The following is a 23,010-nucleotide window of genomic DNA, read 5'->3' as shown; positions in this document are numbered from 1 at the left end:
GACACTGGCAATAGTATACACTAGAGTATGGGCTAAATGCTCTTGGCATAACACAACTGAGGGGGATCTGACAATTACTGCTACCACCGAGCACCATGAGAGAACATCATACACGTCAGATAGCCTGAGCCTGGGAAGAGACTCAGATTCAAAGGTCCAAGTATGACTTCTTTTTCTGAATATATGCCATCATAAAGTGAAAAATAAAGTTGGGTCACTATAAATTGGGGACTGTGGACCTAAATACTTCCAACTGGCTTTCATAAAACTTATGCAAAAAATTAAAAACAGGAGAGAAGGATATGTGGGTTCTGGGAAGTTGAATTTGGGTACTTAGGCTTTATAGGCAAACACCTTAACCGCTAAGCCATCCCTCTAGCCCAGATCTCCTAGATTTTTTACATACTCTGTTTTAAGGAACAAAGATTTTTTTTTATTTATTTATTTATTTATTTATTTATTTATTTATTTATTTATTTATTTATAGAGGAAGAGATTGATAGAGAGAATGGGTACACCAGGGCCTTTATCTACTATAAGTGAACTCCAGATGCATGTGCCACCCTGTGCATCTGGTTTACATGGGTACTAGGAAATTGAACCTGAGTCCTTAGGCTTTGAAGGCAAGTGCCTTAACCACTAAGCCATCTTTCCAGCTCCATAAAATCTCTTTTCTTTTTAAGTTGGCCTGACTTGGGTATCTTCTCTTTAAAAAAAAAAAAAATATTATTTAGTTACAAGCAGAGAGTGAGAGAGAAGAGAGACACAGAATGAGAATGGGCACACCAGGTTCTCTAGATTCTGCAAATGAACTCCAGACACATACACCATTTTGCTTTATGTGGGTTTTGGGGAATTGAACCTGGGTTGTTAGGCTTTGCAGACAAACACCTTAACTGCTGAGCCATCTCTCCAGTCCAGGTATTTTCTTATAATAACAAATGCTGAATAATAATTTAATAATCCAATGACTTCCATAATTTGAAAAGAGTGCACCGGTACTACAAAGACTTCTTCAACAACTATTACATGATATAGACTTTTTTTAAACTCACTAATATGTTAAGGATATTGTGGATTATTGCCTTCATTAAATCAGATGCATATTAAATTTCAGTTCTCGCTTATTTATCATCCAAATTTATGAGTATCATAATTCTATCCATGAATCTCTTGAGTAGGGGACAGGGTGAGGGTGGGCACCCTGATAAAAGTCCTTATGCTAAGGAGCAATACACTCTTGCCTACTTTAAATGTTCACATTGGGTTCGACACTTGCTGCAGGGGCCACTATTATGAAGGTGTGCTTTAAAAGATTTACATGTACTAGCACAAAGATATCAGGACATTCACTGTTTCCAAAGTTAGTACCAGGCCTACTTTAGGTTGACAAAAATTCACAGCATTTCAGAAAAGACAAAAGGCTACTAGAAATTAACATATTGAAGGACTATGATGAGACTGATAAGGTCTGGTGCTGCCAACCCTAAGCTCTCTTTCTCTTTGAACCTTTTCTACCAACCTAAATTTCCCAGGGTGTCAGGTTGCTGGCAATCAATGAGGAGATGGGGTTTGATAAAAATCATACTATCAGGTTCAGCAAAGTTACAGACATTTTACTTAAAACATTCATACATTCAAGCAAGGTCATCTGACTAGGAGAAAACTGAAGCTGTGGTCATAAAGGGCTATAAAGTTATTAAACTCTAGGTGATACGCTTCTTGTCCTTCAGATATTTACCGAGTTCTTTTTATGTGTAATGCACAGTGCAGGGGCCACACCCTCAGGTCCAGAACACTTTCTACTCTACGCCAAGAGCACATTTCCTGCTTGACAGGGAGAACTTGGGCGAGAGTTTGCCGTGGAGAGAGGCACACTATGATCTTACCCTACCACCATGTTTGCACATTCTTGCCCCAGGACACCCTAATAGAGAGACTCTTGAATTTAAATTCTGCACCATAAAATGCTAGCAAAGCCTTTGCCAAATTCTACTCTCTGCCCCCTGTTTTAGAACTTTAACAAAGCCGGTCTTTTTTTCTTATAGTTACTAAGCAAATTCTAGGCAAAGACCAACAATTCTGAAAAAGTCATCAACTGCTTTTCTTTAATCATAGCACGCAAACTGTTGTTCGAGGAGCAGTTGAAAAATGCACTTGTCGCTTCTCAGGTGTTCCTTACTTTATACTTGCTGAGTTTCAAGGGCTACCAGCACTGCGTGTACTAATTCTCTATCGGTCATTTAAACATATGGAGCCCCGGTTCTCTGGTCCTCAATGTTTTCCTTCCAATTTTACCACCCACATGTAACTGGTTCTTCCATCTTTGCCTCTGCACAGTTAAAACAAAACCAACCCTGTCCTGCAACCTCCTTCTCTGCTGTTGCAGTTAACTTTTAGTTGCTGGGACAAAGCACCTGACAAAAAGTAGCTAATTTATAAAGGTTTTATTTTGGCTTCAAATCTCTAGAGGAAGCTTCATGGTGGTAGGAAAGAGAGTGGAGCACAGGCTGGAAATTACCTCCTTGCGATAGCAGGTAGACAACAGTAGCAGAAGAGTGAGCTGAGCACTGACAAGGGGAAGCTGGCTGTAACTGCCCCAGCAAGGCTCCACCTCCCAAACTGACATCAGCTGGGGACCAAGCATTCAAAGCACATGGGTTTATGGGGGACATCTGATCCAAACCACCACACCTACTTTCTTCAAACCAACAGCAAGAACATGGATCACAAGCACCTGTAGTTGGCTGGGACTCTGGTTTTGCTCAACAGTATTATTCAACAGAGGAAGGCACAGAAAGAAAATGCTTGCAGTAGAAAGATTGTTGCCTCCTACCTCTAGACACCAAGCTGCCTACTTCTGGCAGTGTCCCAAAGAGATAACAGAGGAACTGTCCTAAATACATAGTAGCTCAGATACACTAAAACACATAAGCTTCCTCATAGACCAGAATTTACACAGCACCTCTCAGTCAGTCTGTGAAGTAGCATTTTGTTAAGTAATATATTAAAAGTCTGATGATTCCAAATGAAACTTCTGGCATTATATTGTATCACACCTTTCCAATTCCCATTCCTCACTCATACCTGGGTACTGTTTGACCATGTATTCTAGACCCCAAGTCCTGTTTGCATTGCTTTAGGAGTGCTTGACTATTGCCAGACATTTTATTAAGTCTTGTACATACAGCCACTACCTCAGTTCTTTCTTACAACCACCCTTTGAGGTGTTGTTTATATTTCAGAAAACCAAGGCATGGCTAGGGTTAATTTTCCAAGTAAATAATAGCTAGTGAGAGAGAGAATAGTGAAGTTGACCAAAGAGTTGTAGTTGATTCCCATTTATAGCTCAGGATATTCTCATTCAGGAAGGGAAAGGTGTCTTAAGTCCTGAACCCTGGGTGGGACTCAAACCATGATGCTCAGTGATCCTGTACCACACAAATCATCCCAGGTACAGCCAGTTATTGACAGTTGATCATCCTTCTCGGGGTAGGGTCTCACTCTGGCTCAGACTGACCTGGAATTCACTATGTAGTCTCAGGGTGACCTCAAACTCATGGTGATCTTCCTACCTCTGCCTCCTGAGTGCTGGGATTAAAGGTGTGCACCACCACGCCCGACTGATTCTATTCTAATTCAGGCTTTGTCACATCCATTCCAGGTATGTACAGAGGGAACAAATAACCAGAGCATCTGTCCTTAATTCATTTGAGACAGCCTGCTCATGGAATGAGGAAATCTAGGATAAACATACGGAACAATCCAAAATGACACTTCCAGGACAAAATCCAGTACATACTCCCAAAGACCCAAAAAGCCTTGGTGATCTCCATATATTCATGGAAGAAATATCAGAAAATTAACAAAAATGTACTTCTCAAGCCTGCCTGATCACTACCATTTACTTCTGAAGCCTACAGAATCCCAAGTTTTACCAAGCCAATGTCCTGACTCCCTGGAGTGTGGTGGTATGCGCAAGTTTTGATTTGAACAAGGCACCTATTGTGACTTTGGCAATCAGCAAGGTTCAGGGTGACTGACTCCAGATATTACACTCCATCATTGCATCTATCTCCTTAGCTTTCTTAGACTGAGTCTCATTCTGAAGTATGCAAGCATTTTTTATTCCAAAATATATTACACCAGTGGCAATAACATTAAGAATCTTTCTGTAGTCTCAGTTGTCAAAGTTGCTATATATATCAGTTATGGCTTATAAAATATTACGAAGTCAGTATAATAGATATAGTTTGAATCTGAAATGTCCCAATAGATTTGTACTTTGGATTGTTGGTCCTCAGTCTGAGGTACCTATTTTAAAGGCCATGAAGCCTTTAAGAGGTGGGGCCTGGCTGGCAGAGTAAGTTATGAATGGCAAGCCTTGGAATGATACATACTACTCTCCCTGCCCCTTCCATTCCTCATGTTGTCTGCCACCTTGTGAATATCATGTGCTCTTCCACCATGGCCAGAGCCACTCCATTATGCCTTCCCTACCAATGAAACCAGGAGCCAAAATAAAACCTTTCTCTCTCTTTTTAAATTCAGTCAGGCACTTGGTTGCAAAGATACGAAAGTATCTAATTTAACAGGTTTATTATGAGAAGCTATAAACCATATTCCACTTTGCGAAATCTTGAAAGGAGGCCTAGAGTTAAGAAAAAGGAAGCTGACAGTTCAGCTGATGAAGTGTTTGACATGTATTCATGAGGATTTGAGTTCGATCCCCAGAATCATGTAGCCAGGTGTAAAGGGGCACACTTGTAGTCCCAGAATTAGGGAGCAGAGACAGGTAACCCTTGGGCTCACTTGCCAGCCAATCTAGCCTAACTGGTGAGCACTGGGTCAGTGAAAGAGAATCTGTGTCAAAAACAAAACAAAACAACAACAAAAATGCAGAAGGTGGAACAACATCCAAGGTCATTCCACAGTGTGTGTCTATACCTGCACGTGCATACACACATATCAAATGTACATGTACATGACCACAAACTGAATCAAAGCAGCTCAAAAATCTAGATTTCCCCAGGTGCAGTGGCATAGGCCTTTAGTCCTAGCACTTAGGAGGCTGAGGTAGGGGCATTGCTATAAGTTTAAGGCCAGCTTGGGGGTACAGAGTGAGTTCCAAGTCAGCCTTAACTAGAGTGAAGAACTGAGACCTTCCTTAAAGCAACTGCACAGCTTTTAGTTATCATATAGTATAATCAGCACATGACCTTAATGCAATCATGAAGCTGTACTTAAATGGGATGCTGACATATATGGCTTTTTTTTTTTTTACTACATTGTTACTAGGAGAATCTTGCTAATGATTATTTTGTTTTAAATTAAATTTTTTTCTATTTATTAATTTGTTTAATTTATTGTGCTGGAGATGGAACCACGGCCTTATGTATACCAGACAAATACACTGCTGGGGAGCTGTACCCAGAACCTTGGTCATGATAGCATGACAGACACTTTTCATGGTGTGATGCTCCTTGACTCCTAAGGGGGCCATGTTCCAAGAAGCCCAGGGTAAGTTAATGTCTAAACTGCAATTAGGACTGGAGAGATGGCTTAGCGGTTAAGCGCTTGCCTGTGAAGCCTAAGGACTCTGGTTTGAGGCTCGATTCTCCAGGACCCATGTTAGCCAGATACTCAAGGGAGTGCACACATCTGGAGTTTGTTAGCAGTGCCAGAGGCCCTGGCATGCCCATTCTCTCTCTCTGCCTCTTTCTCTCTGTCTGTCGCTTTCAAATAAATAAAAATAAAGCCCTGGAATTAATATGCCCTCCTAGTAAACATGCTGGGTCAAGGACCTAGGTTATGGGGTCTTCATGGTGCAACTGTGACTGAATGACCAGTTTGGGAGCTACAGCTTACTACTGCTGTCCAGCATCATGAGACACCATCACATGTACCCTGACATCTAAGAACAGACAAAAATTCAAAGGAAGGTATCATTCTTCTTTAAGAGAAATTATTAATTTAAAAAGAGAGACTGGGGCTGGAGAGATGACGTAGTGGTTAAGCGCTTGCCTGTGAAGCCTAAGGACCCCGGTTCGAGGCTCAGTTCCCCAGGTCCCACATTAGCCAGATGCACAAGGGGGCGCACGTGTCTGGAGTTCGTTTGCAGAGGCTGGAAGCCCTGGCGCGCCCATCCTCTCTCTCTCCCTCTATCTGTCTTTCTCTCTGTGTCTGTCGCTCTCAAATAAATAAATAAAAATTTAAAAAAAAAAAGAGAGAGACTGATTGAGATGGGGAGGGGATATGATGGAGAATGGAATTTCAAAGGGGAAAGTGGGGGGGAGGGTATAACCATGGGATACTTTTTATAATCATGGAAAATGTTAATAAAAATTGAGAAAAAACAAAAAAATATTAATTTATTTTTTAAGGGGTAGGAGGAGAGAGAGACAGAGACAGAGACAGACAGAGAGATTAAATGGGCATGCCAGGGCCTCTTGCTGCTACAAATGAACTCCAGACCCATGTACCACTTTTTGCATCTGGTTCTACATGGGTACTGGGCAACTGAACCCAAAGGACAGTTTCTACTGAGTTTAGACTTTGTAACAGCATAAAGTTTAAAAAAAAAAAAAAAAACACAACATGTGAGTCAAGCTATTGTAAGTTGGAAAGCCTGTATTTTGAAGAAAAAAATCCTACAGCACCAGGCAATGATGGTCTTTCATCATGGAAAGAAGTACTGAAGTCGGTGAACTGAGCAGAATGTCTAATGCCTCTGGGGTTCACCTGCACCTCCTGTACCTTTTACTCTAACAAAATTTCTAAATGCCCAATGCACTGGTGAACCCTGTATCTCAATGAAGACTGTAACATGACCGATATCCAAGGCCACAACCTCAAATATTCTTGAACCCAAACACAATAAAAGTTCAGACACTTCCTTTCAGCAAGAAAGACTCCCGCCTCCGCTCTCACCTCAACTGCATAACTAAAGACAGCAAGAGGCAACTTTTCTTGGGCTCTTCAAATAAACCCTCACTTAAGGACAAGGCCATGAAAAAGAAAATAGCTCAGCAGGAACCTGAAAGAGAAAAGGAGTGCAAAACTAGCGATCAAAGCAGGAAAGCACTATAATGTAACACAAATGATGTCCGACTTCATTTTTTGAATGGAATCAGAAACAAGGAGTCAATTCAGGCAGTAGGGATCTGGTCCAGGCAATTTTAAGAAAAAGAACACACATATGTGTTGGGTGGATGGACACATAACCTAGTTTTGGATAAATAAATCTAAGAATGGTTTATAATTTATGTGAGTCTATATTCAGCTAGTCTGAAAGGCTACATGAAACTGTGTTATCAATTAGAGGCACACTGATGGATTATATACAGACTACAAGGACCTGGGGCTGAACATCTTACAGATGTAAATATCAGACATGTGACAGCCTACAGGGTACATTAATTCTCTCCTGAGAAGGGGCATGAAGTGCAGAAGGCAAGGGGGAAACTCTGAGGTCACCCTTCACCATCTACCACTCCTATCATATTACAAATAACTGCTCAAGTATGTGGACTTTGGGATGTAGCCGACTGCATGGTAGAATGCCACAAAACTTCAAATGCAAGTAAGTCAGTTCTTAAATACCTAAATATTGTCAAAACCTGTTTGTAAACCAAGCTGTGTCAACAATGCTGAGAACAAGTCTTGCTAGGCAGTAGGTTCTGCTGGAGATATGCATTTGCAATACTGGAGCTTACAACCCGGTCTTTAACTATATCCTACTTACCTCTGCCATTTCCACTATAGTTTTCAGATACCTTGAAGCATGGCTGCTTTCACAATAAACATGAAATGAAACAGTATTTTACAGGGATTGTTCTTTGTTTTCATAAATAATGGTAATGATTGACTTAATGCCTCCCAAGTGTTAAGCAAGAGATCTGCCCCAGAGCTACTCCCCAGCCCCTGCAGGGATTGCCATTGTTTAGGTGAGCTGAGTTTTATTCCAAAGTCTCAGCAATAGAAGGCATTCATACAACAATTAACAAGTCCTTAACTTTCCTTCTGATCTTCACTCTTGACTTTCCAAGAAAGCTGAATCATTAAGGAAAGACAGCCTCTGAGAGGTCCAGACCCTCTGAGACCAGGTCTACATTCCTTCACACGTGATATCTCTGTCTCCTATTCCTTAAGGAGGAGTTCTGGGTCACTAGCTTTTATCTACTCCTCCAGATCCTCTAGCATATAAAGGTGCTGCAATTTCTGCCAGTTTAGAAATAGCCTCCTGATTCCCATGACCCAGAACCATTTTGTCAAGGAAACCTCAGGAGTTCATATATTCATTGTCCCCAACTCCTTTGATGGATCCTCTCTGGTGAGGCTGTGCCCTTCAGCATCAGCCTTTCACTCTACTATTTTACCCCACTACTCTTGGCATGTTGCTAAATCTGACTATTCCCACCCCACCCCCCTTAGGTAGGGTCTCACTCTAGCTCAGGCTGACCTGGAATTGACTATGTAGTCAGTCTCAGGGTGGCCTCAAACTCATAGCAATCCTCCTATCTCTCCCTCTCAAGTGCTGTGATTGAAGGCCTGTGTCACCATGCCTGGCTAATTTTTTTAAAATTTTTATTTGTGGGGGGGGGAGAGGGAGAGAAAGAGAGAGAGAGAGAACTGCCACACCAGGGCCTAAGCCACTTCAATCGAACTCCAGACACTTTTGCCACCTAGTGGGCATGTGCAACCACATGCTTGCCTCACCTTTGTGCATCTGGCTTATGTGGGATCTGGAGAGAGATGGAACACAGGTCCTTAGGCTTTGCAGGCAAGTGCCTTAACCACTAAGCCATGTCTACAGCCCTGGCTTTTTTTTTTTTTTAAACAGTGCTGGGCATTGAACTCAGGGCCTCATGTATGAATTACATTCCCCAGCCCAACACTAAGTCCTATCTTCCTCCCACTGGAGTAACCTGATACAATGGGTCTCTCCCTCTGCCTTTGAAACTTTGCCACTTTCTCTAATCATGGGATACCTTCTTCATTAGTTAGACTGATAGGCCCTCATCTGATCCCTTCCCCGCTTCCAATTTGCTCGGTATCATCCAAATAACAAAGTTCCTCAAGACTCCATCCTTGGAGCAATTATCTTTGCTATGACCCTTGCCTGCTACATGATTTTAGTGATGCTCATGATACAGGTGCTGCCTAGATACAATGAACCCCAGATTTAAGTTTCTATTCTGCCCATGGACTCCAAACGTGTAGATCCAGCTGTGTATAGGACCTTTCTGGTTGGGTATCCACTAAGCTTCTCACATTTACTCCTGGCACAGCAGCCAAAGTAATCCTGTCAGTTCTTTGTACATTAGCCTCCCCACCAAGACCAGTAAAGTAAGGCTCTCAGGTACCTGGCTACCAATTACCTCTGAATGTGCTATTCCACCCCTACACTTCACTCCATCTCAGCCACACTGACCTTGCATTTTCTGAGCACACCAACGCCCTTGCCTTGGCTACATTTTTTTTGCAACTATCTATACAGTTTTCTCCCCCACTTATTCAGGTCTCACCAACGAGCCCTTATGTAAAACACCAAGTCCTGAATCCCTTTCATAGTGTTTCCTATGCCTTATCACCAAATTGCCTTTTCTTCATCACACTTGCCCTGGTCAGTTTTGTGCTATTATGATAGACTACCACAGATGAGGTAATGTTTAAGGAAGAGTAAAGCTTTCTAGAATCTGGAAAGTCTAAGATGGAGAGGCTGGATCTGTGAGGTTGGCTTTCTGTTACTTGCAACATGGTAGCAGGTATCGTATGGGCGAGAGCAGCAGAATGAGCCTGTACCCAAAGCCCTTCCATCACAGGCATGAATCTAACAGGATGGTGGAGACTCATGACCTATGACTTCGGGTGGTGGGAGAGGCACATTCAAACCATAGGAGCATGTATCATCGTTTAATGTGTGTGTTCCTTGTGTATTTGTTTACAGTCTGTGACTCAAATGAAATATTAAGCTCTTCATTTTATGTATAGTTTATATCCTAATATTCACCATGTGGTATGATGTTTTATCAATGCTTGTTGAATATGTTCAAACTGTGCATTTATTCTGGCCAGTGGGTTCATAGTGATAACATGGAAAAAGTGGTTTGTATGCACTAAGAAAACAGCATAGCACTATGCTACTAATAAAGGAGCTAAATCTCAATAATCCACCCACTGTCAAAAACAATGAGAGACATAAAATAAGGAAATGAGGGTGATGCCCTGATTGCAGGTGTTTCCAGATCCTCCAAGGTTAAGACCCTCCAAAGCAGACAGGGAGTCTTGGCAGGTGCATGCCATTCTGGACCCCAAAGCCCTGCGTGAGCATGCATCATCCTCAGTGTGCCCTAGTGTACTTTGTTAATGTCCCAACCACAGAGACAGGAGGTAATGAAACTTCCTGCAGAAACTTAGCATTGGACTGAGGATCTATTATTAGAGACATACTTATAAGCACTATGTAGCAAAAATTGAAAATAGCTGGGGCTGGAGAGATGGCTCAGTGATTAAGGCACTTGTCTGAAAATAGCTCTCCACATCTGTGTATTTAACCAAGCATAAACAAACAAACAAACAAAAAAACCTTGAGTCTGCACTCAACAGGTATAGGCTTATTCCCGAAATAGTATGGTGTGACAATGCTTTCAATAGCATTTGTATAATGCTAGGTAATATTTGGGGGAGGGAGGAGCATGTGGAGGTCACAGGACAGCCTCGAGGGTCAGTCAGTCTTTCACTTTAGACCTTGCTTGGAGCAGGGTCTCTGTTCACCATTAAGTACACCAGGCTAGCTGGGAACATAATACACTCAAACTAGCTTGTCCAGCTTCACTATGGTTCTGGGGGCTCAAACGCAGCTCCTCCTATTTGCCCAGCAAGTGCTTTGCCCTCAGTCTGTTTTTGGTCTTTACTGATTCAAATAGCAAGTTAGTAGGAATTGCAAAACTTTTAACTCCACATATGTTGAATTGCTTACGTAATTCTGAGAAACGCCTATATCTGATTCTAGTCAAAGATTTCTACTGTAGCCTCAAATCTTCAGACCCAGTATCTCTAGTGTTTTTGAGGGAAAGGACTGAATTTGAGAAGCAGAAAAACCAAGAGCTGGCTCTGGGCTCTGTGTAGGCATGAAATTTTTCAGTTTGTTTTCTTTTCCCGTTTTATGCCCATATCTATTCTCTTGTTATTTTTCTAATGAAAAATATTATCCTTTAACTTCTTTTCTAACAGTACACCTCAGCTTCTCTGGAAGACTTCCAGACACTGACCAATTAAACATAATTGAATCTACTGCATGTACCGGCCAAGAAAGCATGTGCCTGGCTGATAAAAGCAAGATCATTTATCTAGCAGCTATGGTTTAATAATGCCTAAGAAACATAAAACTCACAACTCTTTCCAGACACAACGGACAACTTGGTTTATATATACAATTCCCAAGGACTGTAATTTCTCCCCCAGACAGAGATTGGACAGGGCCCTGGGAGTAAATATTCTGGCCCTCTGGCTTCTCTCTAGAGTTTTTATTCATCTACAAGAGCCCTGGACTTTGGGAAGTGTAGGTCTCCCTGCCTAAGAATTAGGTTCCTCAGCTTCCCAGTGACACGTGAAAACTCAGGACCTTTCCTCAAATTCTTCCTTGGTGAAATCTGAAAACTGAGGTGATATCATTTCTGAAAATACTATTCAGTGCTGAAGCCTCTAGGTTCTGGGATCCACCATCAACAAATGAACACAAGATCAAACATCAAAGAATATGGAGCAGACTTCCAGACAAGAAAGCAGAGACACCATAGTACTTTAATACTGGAAATATCTATATAAACAGCAGTACTTAACAGCTCTCTCTTCCCACTGCATATAACTGAGGTCCAGTGATGTGAGGAAGCAAGTTCATCCTCATTATACGGTATCATAGTACTGTGTTTACAGACAGAGAAGCCTTACCATCATTGGTTCAGAAAACCCTAAACAAATTAAAAAATTACTAGCAGGGAATGCAAATAAAATTTAAATTTTTATTGCAAAATACATGGGTCTTTGATATAGCTTCTAAAACCATAAATGTAAAACTCAAAACACATAATGGCATGGTACTTGGCATATGTCACATATATAGTTGTCTAACAGATGCTTAGTATATGCCTACTTAGTACATGTCAACTTGATATTTTTCCTTTCTTTCTCAATCAAGGGTGAACTTTCCCCTTAAAAGTATTCAGTCTTGAATATCTAACATTTTTCTCCAAAATGTAAAGAAAAATGTTTGAGGCAGTACATTTGCTCTACATATGTATGGTGGAATGCTGCTTATACCTTTCTAAGAAACAACAAATACTGACCTGAATTTAAATCCCGTCCTGGATTGAAGGCTCGGCTATTCACAGTAGTAGAAAGTCGGTCACAACTAATGGTTCTAGACACATTGGTATTAAAATTCCCATCGAACCTGAAACAACAAAGGAGGATTAGCAATGATTATTTGGTAGTTTTTCTAACCTAGAAATATGGTTCTTACTATGTAACAATAGGCTAACCCATAGACAGTAGAATGATGACTTTAAAACAAATGAAGATGTGTCTAAATGATAAAGCAACATCTGCATCTAGAAGGTTTAGAAATCAAGTTCAATGCTGAGATTAAAAAGGAAGAAAGAGATGGGCTGGAGAGATTGTTTAGTGGATAAGGGTTTTGCCTGCAAAGTCAAAGAACCCATGTTTGATTCCCCAGGACCCAGTTAAGCCAGATGCACAAGGTGGCCCATGTGTCTGGAGTTCATTTGCAGTAGCTGAAGGTGCATCCATTCTTTTTCTATCTCCCTCTTTTTATCTCTCTCTCTCTCAAGTGAAAATAAAATAAAATTTAAGAAAAGAAAGAAGGAAAGAAAAAAGAAAACTTGATCTTTAAAATAATTTTTTCCCTGAAGGGACTTGAGTCACTATTATTGATAAACCCAGACAGAATTTAGACTAGTCTTATACAATTCAGACTTGAGCTCTGGTGTTATATGTGAAATGTAATTCTTTACCTTATCTATCTGCAAACCAATGGCCAAGTATAAAAATAGTGGGAAAAAAAGAAAGAGTGGCTATGGAATAGGAGAGATCTGGATTTAATTCTGTTCATCACTACTATGTGTATGACCTTTCTGAGTTTCAGATTTATTATCTGAAAAAGGGAGATAATGAAACTTACTGTCCAAAACTGTCTTAGAGGCTAGAAATAGTGTGCAGAAACTCTTTATCTCTCTCTCCTTCCATGAGACAGGGTTTTATGCAGCCTAGGCTAGCCTTGAACTCTTCATGTAATGGGGGATTACTGTAAACCTCTGATTCTCTTACTTTTACCTCCCAAATGCTGGGATTACAGACATGCACCCCTCACCTGGTTTATATGGTGTTGGGGATTGAACCCAGGGCATTTTGTATGTTAGACAAGTATTCTACTTTACTAGGCCATGTCCTCAGCCTCATTCTTGAAGTTTCTAAGAGACACACAAATGAACTAAACTAGATTTTTAAAAACTTATAGTACAATGTCCTTATAGCACAATGAGTGAAAGTAATTAACTCAAAAGTTTGAAGAAACACTCATAAAACTCAAGGTCCATTTGATCACTCATATGAACTCTGATCATGTTGGTCATGGTTCACAAAATCTAACAACCACTGAAGTGAGGAGCTGAGTTTTGACATGTTGGGGCAGTCTCAATCTCAAGAGTGAACACATTTTCTTTTAGTATACACCATTTCAATGAAGGAGTTAACAGGATTTTAAGAGCCCATTATTCTTGAGCTCAGTACAAAATTACATCAACAATGTCAACTGCACTTCACCAATATAGTGACTCTTCCTTGGACCTGTTCCAACTTGTCTAGACAAGAAGACTGCCACATAAGAAGCCATAGATGGGGAGAAAGAAGACAAGAAAAGCTGGGTGTGGTGGTGCACACCTTTAATCCTAGCACTTGGGAGGCAGAGGTAGGAGGATGCCTTTAGTTCGAGGCCACCCTGAGATTACATAGTGAATTCCAGGTCAGCCTGGGCTAGAGGGAAACCCTACCTCGGGGATTGGTGGGGGGGGGGGGAATTAGGGAGGGGGAGAAGACACGAAGGAAGCAGCACCTTGTGCTCCTATGCTAGCTAAGTACATAGTCACTCCCTCACACACACTTTTCTAAAAGGCCAGATAATAAACATGTGGAGCTCTGTGGGCCATCAGTTCTGTGGCTGCAAGTCCACTCTGCCACTGTAGTAGACAAGTGGTCACAGAGAAGTCAAGTCTGAATGTGGCTGTCTTATAAGAAAATTGAAGCAGGAACACTGTATTTCCTTTTTTTGTTTGGTTTTTCGAGGTAAGGTCTCACTCCAGCTCAGGCTGACCTGGAATTCACTATGTAGTCTCAGGGTGGCCTCCAACTCTCAGCAATCCTCCTACCTCTGCCTCCCGAGTGCTGGGATTAAAGGCATGTGCCACCATGCCCAGCTAATAGGAACACTGCATTTCCTGTTGATGTTCTGCATGCCACTGCACTGTGATTGCTTTATTGGACAATGGAAGTGAAGAAGGCTCCCTTACTAGTTGCCTATGTCTGTGCACCACTTCCTCAGAAAGACCTATACTGACTTTGGATGACTTTCCAAGCATGTCAAGCATCTCCACGTTCTCTAAAAGCAGGTGCCATGTGTCAGATTTGTGGTTTTAGCTGAGTATTGTTGATGGGTGGATTCATATAGAACAGGGTCTATGAATAGATGAGTCTCGAGGGGAAATACCACATATTGCTATTTTTTTGATATATGTATTTGACACAGAGAGACATAGTAAGCATAGGTGTGCCAGGGCTTCCTGCCACTGCAAATGAACTACAGACACATGTGCCACTTTGTGCATCGGGCTTTACATGGGTCCTGGGGAATCAAAGCAGGGCTAACAGGCTTATAAGTAGGCACCTTTAGCTGCTAAACCGTCTGGTTTTATTCTTTATTTGCCTATATCTATGTTTAGCATTATAATACACATACACAGTTCAAAGATGCTCATATTAATTGGTCTTCTATGACCCTCCTTGGTGTCTGGCACCATTGTGAGCTCTCCTCAAGGCTCCTTATGTGAGGACTATGACTCATTTGGTTATGAAATACTAAACATCTAACTACATCTGAACTACTAGGATGCATGCTGCAATGTAGAGTTTTCTTGGACTTGTTTTTGGAGAGTTTGATTAACCTATTTGGGGTTAAAGCTAGGAAGCTGACTTATGACAGTTTTGAGGAATGAGGAAGCCATTCAAGCTTGTAAAGTGAGTTCTTTTAGAAATAAAGAGAATGGGGCTGGAGAGATGGCTTAGCGGTTAAGCACTTGCCTGTGAAGCCTAAGGACTCGATTCCCCAGGACCCACATTAGCCAGATGCACAAGGGGATGCATGCATTTGGAGTTCATTTTCAGTGGCTGAGGCCCTGACATGCCCATTCTCTCTCCCTCTCGCTCTCTCTCTCTCTCTCTCTCTCTCTCTCTCTCTCTCTCTCTCTGTCTCTTTCTCTTTCTGTCTCTTTCAAATAAATAAGAAGAAATAAAGAGAATGGCTTTCTCCAAGCACATAGAAAGACACCATGGACAGGACTCACTTTGTGTTCTAAAAAAGTGGAATAGTCCTTATGTATGTCTGTATCTCATACCTAGACTTTAAAATTATGAACTCCTTTTATACCTACTCATTTCATAGCACAGAAATCTAGGATCACACATCCTCCTTAGAAAAATGTAGGCACAACAACAGCCCCTGTCTGCTTGAACTGAGTTTCCATAGCCAATACCTATCCTCTGAGCCCATGGAGAGCTGGTGTTGGAAGCTGAGGATGCACAGATTCTCCGGGCCTTTGAGAAGTGAAACCTAGCTTCCAAAAGCCAAGAAGACTAGGAAACTGTATTATAGCTTGACTTTACTTCCATTACAGAACATATCAACTCTATCATTTTTATATCAATAAAAAATGAAGTGAATTGTTAATAAAAGTAGTGCTCAGGCTGCAGAGATGGCTCATCGGCTAAGGCATTTGCCTGCAAAGCCCAACAACCAGAGTCTGAGTCTGATTCCCCAGGATCCACATAAAGCCAGATGCTCAGTAGTGCATGCACCTGGAGTTTGTTTGCAGCAGCTGGAGGCCCTGGCATGCTCACTCTCTCTATCTCTTTGCTTGCAAACAAATTAATGAAAATATCTTTTTAAAAGAAGTAGTGCTCAATAAACTTTTGTTGGTCATAAAAATGGTTCCACAATGCGATATATGCCATGGATAATCTCCCCACATGCACTCCTAAGTACACAGGTCTCTCACCAAGTGTGTCTGTACTCCCCAACTGAGTGCTCTCCAGTGGCTATTCCTCAAGCTCTCTCAAACTTTTCAGTATAACCCAGGTTGAGTTCTTTCTCCAAGCTGACTAGTTATGCTACACCTCCTCTGTGCACTCAGTCAAAAGGGCAAGGCAGGGCTGGAGAGATGGCTCAACAGTTAGGGTGTTTGCCTGTAATGCCTAATGACCCAGGTTAGATTCCCTAGTATCCACATAAAACCAGATGCACAAAATGGCATATATATCTGGAGTTTGACTGCAGTGGGTGGAGGCCCTGGCACACCCATATTCATTCTCATATTATCTCTCTGTCTCCTGCCAAATAAATATTTTTTTTCAAAAGGACAAGGCAGCCCAGTGGAGGTACTGTTGTAATCACCTCCCAAGATTCTCATCTAATATGACCACATGGGTGTTTCAGAGTGAAGGGATCACCAACACTGAAGCCTTATCATCAGTAAAGCATAAAATTTATTATAAATGAGAAAATTGTCTACTTTTTCTGCCTTTTCCATGTACCAAATAAAGTTATTAAAGGGGGGAGGATGAAATGCTAAAAGGTTTTAATGATCCCCCCCTCTCAGACAACCCTGCCCCTGAGTTTAGGGGCAGCTCCTGAACTCTCCATTCTTTCTGAGGCTTTCATGTTCTAGAGAAGGCCTCACTTCCCCAGTGGGACTGCTAATTATGAGAAGTGATGTCTCTCAGGGTCTAACACATTACTGCATATACAGAGAATGGTATGGATTTTTGCTGGCTGACTGAAAAAGGGCAGAGAACTATGGGCATATTATGTGTGGTACTCACTGAACAGCCACTTTTATCTCCTGGCAGTTTGAGCTGCTTTTAGTTCCCTCCTCTGTGCTGGATCACAGCTGAGCAGCCTGCACCCCTCTACCCACCATGTTTACCCACATGGAAAGCCTAGAAGTAAGCACCTTGAGCTTCTCACTACCTAGGCCACTGATGTGCCCACTAGGTAAGGACGGAGATGTCAACAGAGGGCTTAAGAGATAAAGGAGAAAGAAGCTCTGAGTCTGAGGCTAGTGGATTGGTAAGGCTAGCAGAAGTAAATGCTAGAAGCAAAACTAAAGGGGGATTATTTCCTAACCCTTCACTCATGAATACTAGGCCTGCTGAGGTCTGAATTCCTGACTTACTGAACTCCAAACATAGGATGAAACCAGCTCAGCCATTGTGTATCATTAGTTACCTGTAGGGCCCATAAAGAGCCCAAAGAAAGAGCACGTGTAATGTGAGTGGCCACTGAGAAGAGTGATTTATAAAAGCATGCAATTCACCCTGATTTGGAGACTGTGGAAATATGAAGTTCATATATAAGAAACTTTACAAAAGCATGTTAGTTACTCTTAAGAGTTACCTAAACCATTTTGCATGGAGAAGTATATTAGCTGCCAGGTATGCAAAAAGGTCAAGATCTAGTAAAAGTCGGATTTCATAGAAGATGAATGAGCAATTTAAGAGGTTTTGTTTTTTTTTCATTCTTTATACTTGTACTTTTAAAAAGCTAGGAATAATAGAAAAATTCTATTTAAATTTCCTTTAGAGCTTGACTCCAAAAAATTACATAATTGGATTAAAACTGACTTTTCTATTTTCATACCAGAAAATCAGTGCCTGAAATCAGTTTAAAGAGAAACAGCTCCATCTCTCCTGCCCCCTTAAGAAAAATAACAACAACAAAAAAACTTCCTTCTGGATTTACTTTCATGAACAACTGCATCCCCAGGGAGAAAACAGAACTGTGACTCCCACTTTGATCTCTTCCCCATGGAGAAATTCACTCCCTGCCTGCCTTGCAAGATGTTCATTTGATTGACGTTTGCTCTGATGTGCAAACTGCTTTGAACTTCAGACATTTAATTCCCATCAGGCTGCAGTCATTTTTATTCTCCTTCAACAGGATTTACAAGCAGGAGATCAGCAAATGTAGAAGATAAAATAAATTTGCAGAAGCTTTGAATCTTACATCAAAAAAGTGTTCAAGTGACTTCCAATTGGATTTCATTCAGCCTCGATTCATAGTGTAAATCAACTTTTCAGCTGAGTCCCAGTTTAGAAAGAGATATAAAGAATGTGTGTGTGTGTCACACCCCCCCACACACACATACCCGGTTGGGGTCTACTTCCTGAATCTTTTGTGGTCTTTGTTCAAATTTCCTAAGGAAGGTGATTTGCCAGGCAAATCGATGTGCTCAAAATCCTGCATTTCCTGCATGTTTGCAGGGAAGCTGGCCCAATTCACCAAAGAGCACACAAAAACCACATTCCTGTGTGGGTGTCCAGGGTGGTGGTGAAATGTGGTGGTGTTCATGGATCCGTTTTTAAGGTATGATTTAAAAGTAAATCCTTGGGGATTTCTCCAAAGAGCAAGGCCTAAAGAAAGGGCCAAGGAGTCTACACACAAAGCCAGCATGACGGAGACAAGGAATAATTTACTTGTTTGGTCCTTTGAATTATTCTAAAATGCTGAACAAGGTTCAAAGAGCTAACACACACACACACACACATGCACGCACGCGCGTGTGCGTGCGTGCGTGTGTGTGTGTGTGTGTGTGTATCCTTTCTTTTGAAAGCAATGCTGTTGTTTTGAAGAGAGCAGGAGGCACACCCCAAGGCTCTGGAAGGTGCTAAGCTCCAGCAGGCCCTCCCTCTCACCAGGAGTCTCCAGGGAAAATGAAGGTGCAGACCCGCTGCTGCCTCACAGCGCCTGGCTACGGTGATAGGACACGGAGACACAGCTCTTCACCTCCACCCAACTAGGTCTCTTGCTATTTCTTTCTGGGAAGTGGCTGCTCTGCAAATATTTGAGCAACACCAGTTGAAAAGAATTAAACAAGAACCCCCTTATCTTCCACTTAACTACCCATGAGAATAAAGTTAAACAAAGAATGAGCTAAGATAAAAATCAAACATCTGCACTGGCAAATATTTAAACTATGTGGTAGAGGGAAGGGGTAAGAGTGGAATCACTTCAAAAAGGAACTATTACATTTATAAAGCCAATGGTACTTGAACTCCCAACAGAGTTTACTTATTCAAACACCTGAATTAATAGCAAACGGAAAAGCTGTCAAATAATGTGTAATCATGTTGCGAGAAATGGGTTTTCCTTCCATCTCTGCTCAGATGGCAATGATAAGACACATTCTTTTTGCTCTTATCAGTAGGAAGGATTAATCTCCAGGGTTCAGCAGTTCTGCCAGGCTGAAGCAGAACAGTGTCACATGCTCTTGGAAGGTGAGGCTTTCAGAGTATACAGCGTTTCCCTCTCTCCACTACAAGTGTAAGTCACAACCACCACATTCCTTCTTCACTATTTCCCCACCACAGCATGTTGCTAAACAGTGGTCTTAACATCACTCTGGGTCCCTTCCATACATAAAAAAGTGGTATTGTCTATTTTTCCAAGCAGCTGGCGAGACTGCACATCTTGGGGAAACTGGAAGTGGATACCCCCACCTTGCTCATCACCAGGTTGGAATGTGGGCACAACAAGAAGAAATGAATCTAGGGGGAAAAGAAAACAGGCAAAGAACCATGGCCTGGCATGAACCACAGGCTCCTTCTGTGCTGTCCCCCAGCCTTCCTGGCCACATGACCTTTAGTAAGGGCAGCCATGCTTTACAGGTGCTGGTTTAGATACCCTTCTTTCTTGTTGTGAAGACACGAGAGGAGGGCTCCTTCCCCCACCTCCTTCAGGGCCTTGCTCAGAGTCAGATCTGGGAGGAAGTCGCTCACTGCTGCAGAGTGGTTACATTCAGGAAATGGAAGAGAAGACTTCTGTGGGTATTTCTTTTTCCCTCACAGGCACTGGGGTTTAGTCAATGAGCAGCACCACACAGACCTTACAGACCAAGAAACCCAGCCCTTGGAGATGAGATTTCAGCACATATGGCCTGAGGAGAGAGGCCTGCCCAAAACTTTCTGCTCTGCAAAAACAAAAAAGCAGGACACATAAGGTGTGGAGCATTTTTGGCTGGTGTGCCTGGGAAAGGAATCACTGATCCAATGTTAAAATGTTTAAAAGTAGTAAAGACAGAGAAGTCCGTCATCACACTGGGTAAGGTACTAGAGACGGAATGGACCAATAATCCTGCAGACATCACTGCCCATCTACACATGTGCTCACCCTCAGAAATGGCAGGTACAGGAATGTGGTTTTAGTACAAGTAACAAACCAGACAATGGGAACTTTATATTCAGAGGGCCATTCAGTAGTACTGGGGGAAATTTTCAGAAGCATGTATTGAGCAACTCAATAGACAGCCACTCAATTTCGAATTTTACTTCGGACCAAAAACTCATTTGAGTAGGCATGGTAGTACGTGCCTATGATCTCAGCACTTGCAAAACTGAAACAAGGAGAATCATGAATTCAAGGCCAGACTAGGCTACATAGTGAGACCCTGTCCCAAACAAAACAAGATGAGACATAACAACTCCAACTCCCCTCAACTAATTTAGATACAGGAAACCATATTCTAAATCCACCTTATGGAGCCCTATGACAGCTCTCTGACCCTATTTCCTTGTCTATAAAATGGAGAAGGTTGTGGATAAAAGCCGGGTTCTTATCCCAACAGGCTATTCACAGGGTCCCATGAAGAAGTTAACATTTGAGAAGCAACAACCCAAGACAGTATTTCACTGAAGTATAAACATGTGTAACTCTTTTTGTATTGTTAGTTAATATTATAACCAAGTTGGTATGCAGAAATGAAAATGTTCTGCAAAATCTTTGTTGAATTTTAAGCTCCACTCAAGGCCTGCTAAGTAATATCTGCAAAACCTAAATCTATAACATACACACACACACACACACACACACACACAGTAGGTTCTATTTCTCTGCAGAACCCTGACTGACACAGAGGATTGTAATAATGGCTGGTCATGAGAATTATAATCAAGAGCTATGGTTCTTGCATCAGAGCCCAAGCTAAGTGCTTTCCAGTACAGTGGCCTCAATAGTTTGAGTGATAAGACTTACCTCCTGACATTAAGCCGTTCTAGTGGGTATCTGTTGAGAACACACTAAATCTGGGTTCTTAGAAATGGAATGGGTTCTACTGTCTTCCTCAGTGACTACATTCATCTCAGGAGATGCCCCAATTCAAAGAGCTCCCTTTGAAATAGCAGGAATTTAATTTGGAAATAGTTCCAAAAGTTTCTTCATCTCTTGAAATCAGTGAGGCTTTTAAAGTTGCCCCTCATGGGGGTGAGAGAACCATCTCCTCAGCTAAAGTCTCCCAGTTCCAGGTGGCTAGCTTCAGAGTCTGAGAGACAAGTTGCTTATAGGCTCTCTTTCCATCAGAGAGAGCATCACTTTGCTTGACAAGCCAGGCCCATTTCTACAGCGATGAGCCAATTAACAAGCTCCAAGTAATGAAGGTAACAGTACTGAGTCTTGCTTGGGAGACACACAGAATAAAAACCTAAGTTTATCTTCCTAGTATTTCCTTCCCAGCTTATACTTTCTTCTTATTAAATAAGGACACCAGATATAAAACAGAAGAATGACAACAGGCACGAACATCTATACAAGAAATTGGGAACAGAAGACAGAAATTAAGAAATATGTTAGAGGACTGGGGAGATAGCTCAGTGGTTAAATGAACTTGTTTGCAAAGACTGTTGGCCTGGGTTCGATTCCCCAGCACCCACATAAAAGCCAGATGCACAAAGTGGTTTGTGTTTGTAGTTCTTTCGCAGTATGAAGAGGCCCTGGCATGCCCATGCCTGCTCGTTTGCACATTCTCTCCTCCTCCAATCAATCAATCAATCAATCAATCAATCAATCAATCAATCAATCAATATTTACCAAAGAAATGTGCTAGATAAAATATTGAGTCAGTAATAGGAATGCCCCACAGCAGCAGGGCTAGAGAACCAGTGGGCACTGAAAACCTTCTCTCTGTGCCAGCTACGTTTCAGGACCATTCTGGGTGCTGCACACTTGATGGCTGGATAGAGCTTGAGAGGATGAAAAGGGAAGCTGAAGGTGGCATAGAAGGACAAGACATGATCCTAATCAAATCTACGTAAATCTTGTAAACTCCAGACACTGACATGGGCCAAGTCATGGAAATGGATAGGGTGAGAGGCAAGTACTATATATGATAGAGTCTTCAAAGGAGTTCATGGTCAAATTCCATGTCCATGTGACCTTGCAACCCAGCACCTCCTCGACATAACTCAAGTTCTAAGGTCAGTTCCGGGAACAAAACTACCCACCCTTAACAAGATTACTTTCACTATGCACAAGGCTGTTGGCTGGATGCCAGAAAAAAATACCCAGAAACAAACAAACAAACAAAACCAAAAACATTACCATAAGGTACTGAGTTGAACATGAGATTATCTTAGGTTAAGCCTTAACCTGTTTGTTTTTCCATAGTAGAGAATGTTAATACTCCATATCATCCCTTCAATAAACATTGACAGAGCACCTAATCACTATGCAAGACCCTGTGCAAAATCATTAACTTTCAAGGTTCCTGAGTAAGGATTTTCAAGAGCTGACTAATCTGAGACAGAAAGTATCAAACTCATCTGAAAAAAAAAAAATCAATTTTATGCCACTTTGCAAGTTCTTTCTGTTGTGGTCACAGTATGACCTTCAGG

The 23,010-nt window shown here is 41.7% G+C and overlaps 1 protein-coding gene across 1 annotated transcript in view; it reads right to left on the bottom strand.

The window, feature by feature from the left end:
• The window catches only part of Cachd1 (cache domain containing 1), a 258,103-nt gene that overhangs the window by 73,081 nt on the left and 162,012 nt on the right, over positions 1-23,010 (bottom strand). Inside the window, exon 8 of the mRNA XM_045149156.1 lies at positions 12,348-12,454. Within this exon, the coding sequence (XP_045005091.1) occupies positions 12,348-12,454 (107 nt within the window). The remainder of the gene's footprint in view (positions 1-12,347; positions 12,455-23,010) is intronic.

The sequence above is a fragment of the Jaculus jaculus genome, chromosome 5, assembly GCF_020740685.1.
Source record: "Jaculus jaculus isolate mJacJac1 chromosome 5, mJacJac1.mat.Y.cur, whole genome shotgun sequence".
NCBI classification, from domain to species: Eukaryota; Metazoa; Chordata; class Mammalia; order Rodentia; family Dipodidae; genus Jaculus; species Jaculus jaculus.
This window is presented reverse-complemented; position numbering and strand designations above follow the sequence as displayed.